This window comes from Eulemur rufifrons, chromosome 23, assembly GCF_041146395.1.
Source record: "Eulemur rufifrons isolate Redbay chromosome 23, OSU_ERuf_1, whole genome shotgun sequence".
Classification (NCBI taxonomy): Eukaryota; Metazoa; Chordata; class Mammalia; order Primates; family Lemuridae; genus Eulemur; species Eulemur rufifrons.
In genome coordinates, this window is record NC_091005.1 from 26,111,717 (window position 1) to 26,127,332 (window position 15,616).

At 33.9% G+C, this 15,616-nt stretch overlaps 1 protein-coding gene across 8 annotated transcripts in view; it reads right to left on the minus strand.

Moving 5' to 3' along the window:
* The window catches only part of LOC138373898 (chromodomain-helicase-DNA-binding protein 9), a 231,781-nt gene that overhangs the window by 54,523 nt on the left and 161,642 nt on the right, over window positions 1–15,616 (minus strand). For all 8 annotated transcript variants that reach the window (XM_069456533.1, XM_069456532.1, XM_069456535.1 and 5 more), the window contains 5 exons: window positions 15,214–15,424; window positions 12,926–13,121; window positions 10,340–10,507; window positions 9,445–9,624; window positions 3,486–3,596 (listed from right to left, as the gene is read on the minus strand). In XM_069456533.1, the coding sequence (XP_069312634.1) occupies window positions 3,486–3,596; window positions 9,445–9,624; window positions 10,340–10,507; window positions 12,926–13,121; window positions 15,214–15,424 (866 nt within the window). The remainder of the gene's footprint in view (window positions 1–3,485; window positions 3,597–9,444; window positions 9,625–10,339; window positions 10,508–12,925; window positions 13,122–15,213; window positions 15,425–15,616) is intronic.

Consider the following 15,616-nt stretch of genomic DNA (forward strand, 5'->3'; position numbering starts at 1 on the left):
TTTTTTGAGACAGAGTCTCGCTCTGTTGCCCGGGCTAGAGTGAGTGCCGTGGCGTCAGTCTAGCTCACAGCAACCTCAAACTCCTGGGCTTAAGCGATCCTACTGCCTCAGCCTCCCGAGTAGCTGGGACTACAGGCATGCGCCACCATGCCCGGCTAATTTTTTGTATATATATATTTTAGTTGTCCATATAATTTCTTTCTATTTTTAGTAGAGACGGGGGTCTCACTCTTGCTCAGGCTGGTCTCGAACTCCTGACCTCGAGCGATCCACCCGCCTCGGCCTCCCAGAGTGCTAGGATTACAGGCGTGAGCCACCTTGCCCGGCCTAAAAATAGTATTTTTTCTTGAGTGAAGTTTCAAATGCCTTTTGCCCATAATCTTTTGAGATTTTTTTTTTTTTTTTTGAGACAGAGTCTCACTCTGTTGCCCAGGCTAGAGTGAGTGCCGTGGCGTTAGCCTAGCTCACAGCAACCTCAAACTCCTGAGCTCAAGCGATCCTCCTGTCTCAGCCTCCCGAGTAGCTGGGACTACAGGCATGCACCTCCATGCCCGGCTAATTTTTTCTATATATATTTTTAGCTGTCCATATAATTTCTTTCTATTTTTAGTAGAGATGGGGTCTCGCTCTTGCTCAGGCTGGTCTCGAACTCCTGAGCTCAAACGATCCGCCCACCTCGGCCTCCCAGAGTGCTAGGATTACAGGCGTGAGCCACCGCTCCCGGCCAATCTTTTGAGATTTTGATAAATTTTTCTGATCAACTTATATTACCTTTTACAAAATGAAAACATCTTTCATACAGATATCTGCTACAGTGTCACCAGTCTCATTGTGCTTTCATTTTTCCATTACATAATTCTGTCTTACATAGTTGAACATGCCAATCATTTCCTTTGTGATTTCCAATTTAGAATATTTTCCCACCAAATATTTGAAATCTAGTTTCTTCTATTTTTCATGCTTTGATTAAAAAGCATTATAAAACTTTTAATCACAAATTAGAGTTTGCATGGCATAGAGCATAGTACTATAATACCCCCTTCCAAAGCTAACCCAATATCCTAATTACTGTTTATTAAGTAATCCTTCTTTCTTTAATACTATTTCTATATTAAAACCTTATAATTTGGTCTTTTTTTTTTGAGACAGAGTCTCACTCCGTTGCCCTGAGCACAATGCTGCAGCGTCAGCCTAGCTCACAGCAACCTCAAACTCCTGGGCTCAAGCAATCCTCATCCCTCAGCCTCCCAAGTAGCTGGGACTATAGGCGTACACCACCACGCCGGGCTACTTTTTCTATTTTTAGTAGAGACGGGGTCTGACTCTTGCTCAGGCTGGTCTCAAACTCCTGAGCTTAAGCAATCCTACCACCTTAGCCATCCAGAGTGTTAGGATTACTGGTGCCAGCCACAGGCCCAGACAATTTGGTCTTTTTGTTCTTATCCTGTTCTTTGTATCTTTCCTTTAGTACTATATTATTTAAATTACTGTTGCCTTATAATATATTGACACTATAACATATAGTAAGTAATGCTAGTCTTTATTGTACTTCATTTTTAGAAAATTATTTTTCTACCAAAGTATAAATTAAAAATGTTATTACACATGTATTAAATGACTATATGCTTTTATATAATGTTATTTATTTATAAAATCCTATTGATTTGACCCATGTCTTTGGTCTCTGACTTTATGTAACACCACGCTCACTAATTCAACATTCTGCCACAACGTCTTTCTCGTTTTGGAATATACTAAGTTATTTACACCCATGGGTCATTGCCATTTGCTCTGCCACAAAAGTTTTTACTCACATCTTTACATTGTGTTGGCTCTTTCTCATCAATCAAATTCTCAGTACACGTGTCCCCTCAGAGTGATCTCCTTTGTTCACTTTACCTAATGCTATTTCTACTTGTCCAGCATTCTCTACCATCTTACTAATTTCTTCACTCTCCAAAATTATCTTATATATTTGTTTATTGCTGTCTTACTGACAAGAATGTAAATTACTAATATGTTCTATTAAAAATCATGGAGATCACATTGTACTATTGTTTTGCATCTCTCTCTGTCTTGGAGCTCTATGTTAGTATATGGTATACAGTACATAAGGATGACCATGATTATTTTTTAAATTATGGCCTTATACAGTATAAATGTACCATTGCTCTCCTATAGGAAATTTAGTTCCTAAATTTTTGTTATAATAAAAAAATGCTGCAGTGAGCGTCACTGTACTACATTATCACTGTACATGTATGCGTACTGCAGGACAGATTCCTAAGCATGTATTAAATATTCTCCCAGTGAAATTTTGAAATTATTTTGTCCAGTTATATGAAAAAATTGCTTAACATTTTGATTTGGGTTGTATTACGTCTATAAATTAAAATTTCTATGTTTACAAACTAACTCTTAAAATGTTTAAAATATTTCCAACTGACAAATCTCCCAACTAAATTTCACTTTACTGAAATCATATACATCTTTCTTTAGGTATATTCCTAGCTGTTCTATTTCCTTTTTTCCACTGTGAAGCAGATCTCCTCTTGCATTGTATTTTTCTACTTCTGTTAGTACTGATATTTAGGAAGGCTAAATGGCAATTTATCTTCTATCCAGCTAATTCACTAAACTCATTTATGAATTTTGATAGTGTTTTGCAGATTCTACTGCTTTTTTTGGTATCTAAATATATTATATGTAAATAATTTTATAATTATCTTTTCAAACTTATTTGTTGTATACATAATTACATATTTCTAACATACATTAAACACTAATAATTATGATGTCAGTAGAGTTATTCCCAATCGTAAAGCTTCACATTTTAAAAGGCTGTCTATCAAAAGAGATCTCATATGTCAATGCTTACTATAAAATTCCTTTAATCGTCTAGCTGTTATTGTGATAATAGGTAAGGCTCACAAACATTGATTCCTATACTATCATAAGATAGGTATCCTAGTAAGTAAACAGGTCTCTTGAAAGTAAAAATGCTATTATTATCAGCTCCATAAATTCTATTTTAGTTTTTTGATCCTTTCTTTATTAGCTCTGAGGGAAGTCATAAAGGAAATAATTTTAAAATGCCATTTCCTTGACTGCATTTTTTCTTCTTTTATATTCTACTAGATCATCATTAATGGGTTCTGACACCAAAAAAAAAACAAAATTATAAAGCAAAATAAATGTAACCTATGATTTGAAGACATTAAAAAAAATTTAAAAAACGTATCATAATTTTAAGAATGTTGATTATAACCAAAAGTTACACTTTCCCTGTATTACAACCCATAATGACACATACCAGAAGTACTAAATTGAAGCAGTGCATGACTTGGTTCATTCTACTACCCTACTTCAACTTATGTATGTAGAAATTTACTTCAGAAACTGTGTAGTTGAATACCTTATAATATTACAATAATATTGCAAAGCATCCCAAAAGAAAATTTTTTTTAGGGGGAAAGAATACTTACTCTGCCGCTGATGGCATCTATATCTATTTCTGCCTTTTTAGCCCATTTTTGCCAGAAGTTGGGATCATCTAAAGAAATGTCTGTCCGGTTTCCAGATGCCACGAAACTCGCCTGAAATACATAATGGCAGTTTTTCAAAATGTTTTGAAGCTTAGAGGAAAAATCTATCAAAGTATGCTTAAAACATTACCTCCTCACATTTACTGTAGATAGAATTTGAATTCTGCATACACATATATTCAAAGGTTGTTTCAAATCCAGTGGTCTGAAACATAGCACAGCAGCTGCTTAAGGCAAAGGCTTAATGCCGACACAGACTGGAGTTTAGGTACAGAGTTAAATAAATTATTAATGTTGATTAACTGAAACATTTGGTAAGCAAGGAGCAAATCTTTTTGGTGAGGAAGCTACAGAAGACAGAGATATGCTTTCTAAAAATACTACATGAACGTTAAGAAATTAGGTTAGAATAAGAATTTCAAAACCTGCCTGCACTACACAGTTCATTTTCAGGTGTATTCCTACATTATTTTTTATCACAATTTCAGACAGTTATATCTCCTAAAGAAAATGCAACACAGTATGTGGGAAATAAAGAAAAATGAATCATCTTCTGTCTTTATTTTAAAAATTCTTTTCTTTACAGCAAAAATATTGCATAAATCAAAATTTAAGAAAATAGAGGGGAAAATAAAGAAGACAATATAAGTGATTATTTTCTTAAATATTGTAGAAATTATATTAAAATCTTTCAGTTAGAGGAAATTTTAGATGTTATACTTAAGCATTATTTACAACTTAAGTCATTGAAAATAGATAAGCCACATCAAAGAAATGTCTTCAAAGTGCTTTATAAAAATGAAAGAAGCAGTGAAGATACACAATGCATTAAGAAAGAAAAGGGCCTGAAAAATACACGTCAACGTTATAAAAATAAATAGAAGAATACGCTCACATAAAAGACTTCCAAAGGAGAATATAACTAGTAAATGGCTTTAAGATAGTGCCTAATTACCTGGGATATAAGCAAAAGATAAAAATCTTCATTAAAAAAACCATCTTGATAAAATGTTAAAATGCAGAAAATCCCACATTAAAAAGGTAATAAAACTGTTAAAAGCAAACAAGCCATTTATGACATTCAAGATAACTCACAGTTTAAGCACTAATTAATACCAAGGAATAATATTTAAAAAGTCTATCTTTAATGATACATATGGAAATGTATAAATGTGATGATATGATATCTGGAATTTGATTTAAAACCATATAAAAAATAAGTGGTAAGTGATGAAACAAGTTTAGCATAAGCTGATAATTGTTGAAGCTGGGTGATGAGTACACAAGATTTCATTAAAATATTCTGTCTATATCAGTAGTTTGAAACTTTATAAAAAGTCTAAAAATGAGTAGGAAAAAAATTAAAATGTTAAATGCCTCCTGCTGAACTTCAGATTCTGTTCATGTCATTATTTACAAAGTAGTAAGTACATTCATTCATTCCATCTAGTATTTTTTTGAGGGTCAGCTTTTAAGATGCTTGAATAAAATAAGAATTGGGAGGGCGTGGTGGTTCACACCTATAATCCCAGCATTTTGGGAGGCCGAGGCAGAGGATTGCTTGAGGCTGGGAGTTCCAGACCAGCCTGTGCAACAAAGCAAGACCCCGCCCCCCCATCTCTACAAAACAATTTTTAAAAAACCAGACGTAGTGGCACATAGCCTGCTTTCCCAGCTACTTGAGAGGCTGAAGCAGGAAGATCGCTTCAGCCCAGGAGTTCAAGCCCGTAGTGAGCTATGATGATGCCATGCACTCCAGCCTGGGTGACAGAGTGAGACCCTGTCTCAAAGACAAAAACAAAACAAAAAAAATCTATAAGTGTTTAAAATGTGTATTTTGCTGGCATATTTATGAAATAGGAGTGACAGGAATAAATGCTTTCATGAAATGAATTTAAATTCCTTTTTTGTTTTTTGGCTTTCTCTAAATTATAGCTTAAATATTACGAAACTACTGAAAAACAGTAATTTTTTATTTTTTTGATATCATGAGTGTGGTAGGCTGAATAATGGCCCCCAAAGATATCTGGTCCTCATCCCTGGAACCTTGTCAGTGTTGCCTTATATGGCAAAAGGGACTTTGCAGATATGATTAAGAATCTTGAAATACGGAGATAAGCTTCTATTTTCCAAGAGGGCCCTAAATGTAATTACAAGTGTCCTTACAAGAGGGAGACACAGGGAGGTCTGACTCTAGAAAAGGAAAAGGATATGACACGACAGAAGCAGAGATTGGAGTACTGTGGCCACAAGCCAAGGAATGCAGGCAGTCTTAGGAACTGGAAGAGATAAGAAACAGATTCTCCCCTGGAGCCTCCAGAATGAACCAGCCCTGCTGACACCTTGCTTTTATCTCTGTAAGACTCATGTTGGACTTCTGACATCTAGAACTATAAGAGAATAAATTTGTGTTGTTTTAAGCCACTAAATCTGTGAGAATTTGTTACAGTGGCAACAGGAAATAATATGAGACACCTCTTAATGATAAACCACATATCATAAAAACTCATATGTCCAACTTGAAAGAATAAAGGCTAACTAGCTTGATAAAATGAAAACAACATAGCCATCATCATTGCATAAAAGTATATGATAACAATTCATCAAACTGGTACGAATGAGTATAAGGGACAGACATCTAACTACATTCAATTCCTTAACTATGTGGGGACTTTGTCCTGTTAATTCAGAAATGAACTTCTCATAACTGAGGACATATGATACTTTAAAATCTTCGTTAATATAAACTCATCGATTTTCAGGAACAGCAAAAAGTTCACTTAATGCAGTTCACAGGGTTTAATTCCATACTACAGTTTCACTGATACATGTCTCTTGAGATTTAACCAATCTAGTAAATGAGTATTTGCTTTATACGAATTAGAGAACATTTAACATGAAAAGCCATCAAATATGAAAAGTCATTAAAAGGAAACAGATTTTAAAGCACATTACTTTTCGGTTACTTACCTAAAAAAAAGAAAATTCTATGGTACAGTGTATAATCATTTTTATTCTGCTATCAGACAACTGTTCATAATTAAAATAATTTGCCAGTAAGAAACTAAGCTTCATAATTAAATAGCTTTTATTACATTCATTATAAGAAAAATGATACATTTATTTTTCAAATAAAAAATTTTTTAGATTTCTAAATACTTCAAGATGCTGTTAATTGACATATAACCTATTTTCAAGATGACTTACATGATTCTCAAGGATGGCAATAATGGATTACAGCTACAGAAATGAAATGCCTGTTGTAGAAGATGTCAGCAAGTAGAGGTTTAGTGACTACTTCCAAATGTTAAATCCTAATATCCTAGTCCCTCCCCCACCACAATTATTTTTCTTAAAATGCCTTCCTTCAACCATAAAATCCCTATATTACTTGCAAGGGAAGACTTTTTCATGGTGAAATTCATCTTCCTATGACAGAAAGTAGCAAAAAGATAGTTAAGTACCACAGATGGGCCCTTACAGATAAGCAATCCACCTGAAGCATGATTCAGATGGTTTTGTTTTATTTGTAAATTAAACAATTCAAAGTTTTTTGTTGTATACCAAATCTTAAAAAAAAAAAAAAAAAACCAGAATAGAAATAGTTCTATTTTTAGAGCCCACCTGACTGCCTTTATGAAAGTATCTCAAAACAAGGCTTAGGTGATGTAACCACTTATAAATGAGTTTACCAATAATGAGTTCTATTTGATGAGTATGTACTAAGTCTAAATATTCTCATAAGCACTCTGTTCAATATATGTAACTCCTTATCAAATACTATTTGATAATGTAAAGAAACACAGATTGGAATTACTTTATACAGATCACCGAAGACAACTGCAGCCTTTGGAAATTCCAAGAAAAAGTGTAAAACACTAGCAACTTTACACTTTTGGTGCCACTATATAGTGGCTCCATATTCCATTATGCCAAACGACCACCATCTAGTGGCCTTCCCACACAACTATGGTAATGAACAAACCATTTGGGGAATGAACAAATTATAAAACAACTACAGCAATCTCTCTGGCTTTTCCTCAGCTATTGCAGTCTCTTCAGGCCTCTCTCTTTTCAAATGTAACAGTTATTCCCTGGTATGAGGTTTAAAACAGATTTTTTTTTTTTTTTTTTTTTGAGACAGAGTCTCACTCTGTTGCCCAGGCTAGAGTGAGTGCCGTGGCGTCAGCCTAGCTCACAGCAACCTCAAACTCCTGGGCTCAAGCAATCCTCCTGTCTCAGCCTCCCGAGTAGCTGGGACTACAGGCATGCACCACCATGCCCGGCTAATTTTTTCTGTATATATTTTTAGCTGTCCATATAATTTCTTTCTATTTTTAGTAGAGATGGGGTCTCGCTCTTGCTCAGGCTGGTCTCGAACTCCTGAGCTCAAACGATCCGCCCACCTCGGCCTCCCAGAGTGCTAGGATTACAGGCGTGAGCCACCGCGCCCGGCCTAAAACAGATATTTAAATGCTTAAGCATTTCTGATTCTCACAGCATAGCTCATTATGGTTCGAGTACATTTGAATCCTCTAAGTAAAATCATACTGACATAGCACTTTACAGTAAAGTAGGAAAGGCCAAGCATGATTATTATTATGATCTCCTCTTTAAAGACAAGACTCACAGAGGTTAATTGTCCAAGGTCACTAAGCTTATGAGTCAGAATTCAAATTCTGGTGTTCTGACTTTCCATGATTATCATCATGAACATTGTAAACGAGGCAGCCTAGAATCACCCGTGGCCATTATGCTTTGCACCTTTAAGGAGAATATCTCTATGTGAGCCTAATCAACAAAGACAATAACAATGACTGATACCTTTTCATATTAACTAGACTTCAGATAATTTCAAACATGAGGAAAAAATGTCTGTACATAGAGTACAGAACCAAGGAATCAAAAGTAATTAAGATTTCCCAGAAAAGAAACTAGAGTCAGGGCACATATTCACCCAATCATGACTAGTTTTAGTTTTCATCCTAATATTTTACTTCTGCAGTATTCTTTTTGTTTCCAAAATACTACTTTCTTCTGCTTTACTCTCTATTACTTCCAAATCTACATCTGTGTCCTAGGCAAATCTTCTGGATATTCCCAGTTGGATGCCCTGTAAATGTCACAAATATAACACCTTCAATATTTTGTTTTACCTGTAGGAATATCCTTTTCTTGCATTCTCTATCTTAATGCACCATGACCCTTTTCTAGCTACTCAAGCCAGAATTCTTAAGTCACTTTTGATTCTGCCTTCTACAAATTTCTCACTGGTTATCAAATCTTACTGAATTCAAATGGGTCTCCACTACTCTAGTTCACCCATCATTATTTCCTACACAGGCCTCTTAAATGATCTCCCTGCCTCCAGTCTTTCCCCTTTCCAAGCTGTTCTCAATACTGCTGCTAGAGTTAAATTTCTAAACTAGATTGCATTATGTCCAATTTCTACTTGAAATGCTTTAAAACCTTCTTAACTGCCTCAGGATCAGGTTCAAACTCCTCAAAATGGCACACAAAGCTCTTCACAATTTGGGTCCAATGTCCCTAACTTCTTCAGTTTCATCTCCATGTAATTCATCCCATGTATCCACATATGCCTATGTTATGTTCCTAAAATGTTCCTTGTAGTTTAGCAACGTACGATTCATTTAGGTGGCTTTCTCTTTCTCTTTGTAACATAATGATATCCAAAATTCTTTCAAGACTCAGCTTAAATGTTATTTTCTCTGCAAAGGATTTCCTGATTCTCTGGCTCTTTCATTTTATACAGAATTAATCATTTCCTAATTTATAAAATTCAGCATATTTAAACATTTAGAGTAAGAGACAGTTAAATTTTTTCACTAGAAGATGTGAACATCACAGCTATATTTATAAAAATAGCATTCACTGTTACCTTAGCAAATGTTGACCCACGTCCTTCTGATTCAATTGTGATAGTTTTTGTACGACGCAGTAAAATCTGATCGATGTCCTCTTCACAGAATTTAGAGCCTTCATCTTCTTCCTCCATAATGGCACCATAAGCACCTCTTCTAAGCAAATCTTCTATTTCCTTTTTGGAAAGCTGTTGAATCTAATGAGAAAATAATTTTGGTAACAATAGTTTTTCAAAGTTCATAAAATGAGAAAGTATCCCTAAAGAATGTCAAAGAACATAAGAGGTCATATTTAAATTGCTTTTGGGTTTGGGATGCACATAAGAGAGAAGTCACTGAAATAGTATGTTGAAGCTGTTGACTCCTCTTTGCTATCTTTAAAATAAGAATTAACCATCTCCCTAAAAATGGCTTTAGTTAAAACTAAGTGTAAGGCACATGTAACCCATCAAGGCTCTTTGTTAGTACTAGGATTCTATTACTGATACAAGCCCAAGATATTAAACAAGAATCTTGAGGAAAAAAATGCCAAAAATCATCATTTATAATAAGACAAAGCCAATACTAGCAGTTTGACACTAAAAAAAAATTTGAGAAAGTGTTTATATAAATAATGCAGAAATTTCACAAATTCTATTTTGCTATGCCATGATACAAATGTCTTAAAAAGAGCAAAGAATTTCTATCTTGAAAACACATTCTTAGAATTCAAAAGCTATGAAGCTACACAGACGAAACAGGATTCAAAAGTATTAACTAAACATAGCTTTATTCTGAAAATGTCCCCTCACATAAAACAATGTATTTCATGTTCAGTTTGACCAAAATTAAATGATATACTACCAGGGGTAAAATTAAATGCAAACAAAAAATAACACAAAAACCCCAAGTGAAAAAAGAAAATACACATACACCACCAACGTTACTTTCTCTTCCACTCATGCTCTGTAACACGGCCTTATCTAGGCCCAGTTTCAGACTGGCTCGGTCAAACATCTCTCTCTCATATGAGTTACGAGTTACTAGTCTGTAGACTTTAACTGCTTTGTTCTGACCAATTCTGTGGCAACGAGCTTGGGCCTATAAGAAATGCAAAGTTATAGATTTAATGTTTGTCTCAAAAGGCATTTAATAATAAACAATATATATGGAATATAAACATATGTATGAATTTTTAGACACTCTTAATAATTAGATACAACCTTTTTCTAGAAATTAAGGTAGAGCTTACCAGAATGAGAAATAATCCCACAATCAGCACTAAATCAAAATTTAAGCTTATATTTCAGAGAATATAAATCCATGAAGAATTATTGTGTTTTAATGGAGGTGTAATCAATATAATTTTAGACGAGAAAATCTATGAACAGATTTTTTAGTTCATGGTAATTCAAGCTTTAAAGATTTAAAGTCCAACCCTAAATTCTAAATCTTTTTCTACTATATAATTGACAATCTTTTCAGTATCTTTCTCTTAAGCTGGGTAATTTTTAAGGGGGAAAAAACCCCAAGGTAAATAATGCTGGAGATCTAAATTTTATTTAAATGGAGGACAAACTAATTATTTAATATGTATGTACACATGTTTGAAGTGGTGACATCAGAGATATATAAGAACTTCACATTTTATCTTGAGTTCCTACTAAACTTAAAATTTGATGATAAATCTTGACTCCAAAGGTTATAGAATTTATAGTCTTTCTCCCAAATTATTAATCACCTTCCCATTGTTTTCAGGCACATTACATCCTAAATTGTGGCTTTAAAATTTATAGGTGGGATTGATGCTTTCTATGTTCTTTGTTTGTGGTTTTGAGACAGAGTCTTGCTCTGTCACCCAGGCTGGAGTGTAGTAGCGCCATCATAACTCATTGTAGCCTTGACCTCCTGGGTTCAAGTGATTCTCCTGCCTCAGCCCCTCAAGTATCTGGGACTTCAGGTGCACGCCACCATGCCTGGCTAATTTTTTTATTTTTCGTAGAAACGGAATCTTGCTATGTTGCCCAGGATGATCTTGAACTTCTGGGCTCAAATGATTCTTCAGCCTTGGCTTCCCAAAGTTCTGGGATTACAAGTGTCAGACATCATGCCCAACAATCCCTTAATTGACATCTTTATTCTATCCACATCCATTCTGTGACATTTGCAACCAAGAATTATAAATGGGCAACTTTGCTCTAGGTCTAGAGAAAGTATAAGAGGTCAAATATTTTATTAGTCTGTAAAGACTAGATCTACTTTAACAGTTAAGTAGGAAAAACCAAGCGAGAGGGAGAAGTTGGGGGGTTCAGCACAGTTTTTCCAATTCCTCCTCGGGTTCTATAATATGAGTTATTTTATTTTAAATTAAATTTTAGAAAATCACATGCACTGTGGGCAATTTTAAGTATAAATGTGCATTCCAAAGGTATAAATTATGATTTCAGTTTAACCTAGAGATTGACAAACTACAGCCTGTGGACCAACTCTGGCCTGCCAAGGAAAAATGCCTTTTTTTTTTTACATTCTTAAAGGATTGTGAAAAACAAACAAGCATGTGTGACGGAGACCTTATGTCTAAAATAGGTCTAAAGCCTAAAATATTTCTAATTGGCCTTCTACAGAAAGAGCTGGTGTCTGGTTTAATCTATTTATTCTGGATAAACCTTTGACATTTTGAACTAGCTTACATATAGTTATACAAATGAGTAATTTAAGATATTTACGTTTTAACCCAGGTATATTCTCAAGACCATTTATATTTGGCTTCATACCTATTTAAAGTAATGACATGACAGGTCTGAACGTAGTGGATTATCTCGATTGATTGTTCAGTTACAGATCAAACTCCTTGTTCTATAATTTCCCCCCTTCTCACTGATGTACTTGACTAGTCTTAAAAAAAAAGTAATAATATAAATTGCAGTACATTAAGATTACCATAAAGAATAAAAAAATTTCTCTTACACTTTGTTCTCTTCTCATATCCCTCCTAGATGCTTATCTTCTGCAAATTTTGACCCTCTTTGACCACTCTAATTAATATTCTTGTTTCTATAAAGTCCAAGTATAGTCATAACTGACATGTATGCCTTTGTTTTCTAATATTTTATAAAAAAAGCATACTACATTCTCTCTTAATTCTATGCTTACTATACTGTATGATGACTAGAAGATAAAACTAGGATAAGTACTTATTTTTAAGGATTAAAGTTCTGAAAATTTTATTACAAATAAGTTATTCTTAGAGCTTAGGTCTCTCTCAAATTTACATAATATTCTTTAAACAATAAAAATACTGTGTTCAAGTGCACCTTCTTATAAGTTAGCAAGACATCATTAAAAAGCATACTTTGTTATATTGAAATTAAAATAATTTCACCTATTTGGCACAGATATTTCATAGGGAAACATACATCTTAGTTTGTTGAGATAAAAATAAAAGATATGGATTAGCAAAAATAGTAGCATGATTTTTAAAAAAAATTACATTTCTTCTTAGCCATGTAATTTATTTACCTGAAGGTCATTTTGAGGATTCCAATCAGAATCAAAAATTATACATGTATCAGCTGCGGTTAAGTTGATGCCCAACCCACCAGCTCGGGTACACAGGAGAAAAACAAATCGATCTGAATCAGGTTTACTAAATCGATCTATAGCAGCTTGTCGAAGATTCCCTCTGACTCTGCCATCAATTCGCTCATATAAATATCTATGAAATAAAATACAATAAATTTAGATAGATGGATATAATGAAAATGAAGACACATTCTATCAAATATAAAGTCTGTTTTCCTGCAACATTATGTTTACTATAAAATTAAGAAGCAATATCACCCCAATTAATTTCTATGGCTTTATACTTTTTGGTGTGGGTGCTAAGGAGGAAACACAAACTAATATAAAGATATAAAATCTCTGCATTCCGGGACATATGGGAAAAACAGCACTATAATTAATATCATTTTAAGAAGTTGGAATAACAAAAAAGTCCATAAAAACTACTTTGCTGATCTCATAATAAATTATTCTTATATGAAGTACAGATTTTCACAAGACTTTATACAAGAAACCTATGAATATTTTTGTCCTTAATCTATGTTACTCTTTCAACTGATATACTTGCTTCTACAGTATTACCTACTGAGGGCAAACTAGAGTGCTGTCAAATTCTTTATAGTCATTACTATAAAGCAATTATCTTTTAATTTCTTTTATCCTTCCCCATTTAACATATACAAAATGCAAAAATTACAAGACACCAAGAAAAACAAAGTACAGAAAAATTTAGGAGCTAGAAGAGGAATTTGAGCGATATACGTGTGACATTTGCCACACTTCCTCTGGTTCCAGACACTTCTTTCCACATATGATTTACTAGTTTTATTAGTAATTCCACTGTTATCTCTAGTACCTGCAAAATGGAGATATGACTTCTAATAATGTTGCTTATAACAATAAAGAAACTTGAGGTTTTCCATGAAATTCATTATAATAGAAATTTGGAAGTACAGTTTTATGTTTGTATAAAGTGAATTGTGTAAGGAGATCAAGAAAATATAAGAATGGCTATTTTTAGAAATATTGAAATTCAATGTTTCTACCACTTATATGGTATAAAATTGAGAATAACATACATTTTGAAATGAGGCTAAAGGAGTAGAACACTGACAATAAAAATGGAACTAGAAACAAAACAGAACAAAACAAAAGACTATAAAATTGCTGATAATATAAACCAGTATAGACATTTCCTTATGTATAAGGGTCAAAAATCTATTGAATTAAAATCTAGAGCTCAAATTTCTAATTCCCCTTTATTAATATATAAATAGGTTGATATCAGATTGAATACTAATGTTATGATAAAATATCCTATGATAAATATGCTATTTGTCATAGCCTAAATACTGATTAGATATACACACACACACACACACACACATATATATATATATTTTTTTTTTTAGACAGGGTCTTATTTTGTCACCCAGGCTAAAGTACAGTGGTGTGATCATAGCTCACTGTTAACCTGGAACTGGTTCGCTCAAGCAGTTCTCCCACCTCAGCCTTCTGAGTAGCTAGGGCTACAGGTGCATGCCACCATGCCTGGCTAATATTTTATTTCTATATTTTGTCAAGACAGGGTCTGACTACATTGCCCATGCTGGTCTGAAAGTCCTAGCCTCAGGCGATCCTTCCACCTTGGCCTCCCAAAGTACTGGGATTATAATAGGTGTGAAACACTGTACTTGGCCTCATTAGATAATAGTTAAGACTATCTTACTGTCATGTACCAATAAACAAAACAAAACAAAAAACCCACATTAAACAAATTGGAAAAGAGTAAAGGATGAACAAATTTTACATAGTGCCTAAGAATAACAGTACAACTTAAGGTTCTAATTATAACAATGAAATAGATCCAACACGCTCTTCAAATCATTTTTTTAATTTTGAAGATGGCTGTCTTAAATATAAGTCCATTTTAAGTGCATTATTACCATGAGGTTTACAAATCAAGTAAAATAAACACTACTAACTCCATTCCCAGGTCAACAAGCACCTATCAATTTGTAGGGTTTTCTTAGTCTCATCAGCTCCACCTACTATTTGCAACATATGCAGGTTAGGAAAACACACAACACATAATCCTAAGCAATCTTTACTTACAGATTTGAATGCATTCTTATTTAGGTAAAGAGAAAGATGGTAAGTTGGGTTATAGTACAGTGCTGCACAAATGTTAATAACATACTTACTGTAATTCATAGTACAATTCAATGGATTACAGTATGCTTTACCTTTTATGTATGAGATAGTCCTCTAGGATGTCAAGGCAGCGTACCATCTGAGAGAAGATGAGCACTTTATGACCTCCTGCTTTCATTTTGGGAAGCAATTTATCAATAAGGACCAGTTTGCCAGCAGACTGGATCATTGCTTGAAGATGAAAATCAGAAGCACCTGGATTATATGTATCTCTAAATTCTCCAAGTATTTTCTCCTCAGCACCTGTCAATGAAATACACATTGCTTTTGTTAGGATTATTTATGTTTTTGGCTAAATCTCCACCAAAACCAGACTGTAATTCCATTGACGACACTGACAATGTCTTAAGTATCTTTTTATTTCCCAAACACTTAGCATAATGCCTTGCATAAATTTATGTTTGCTAAATCTTTAAGGAATGTTATTAGGGAAAG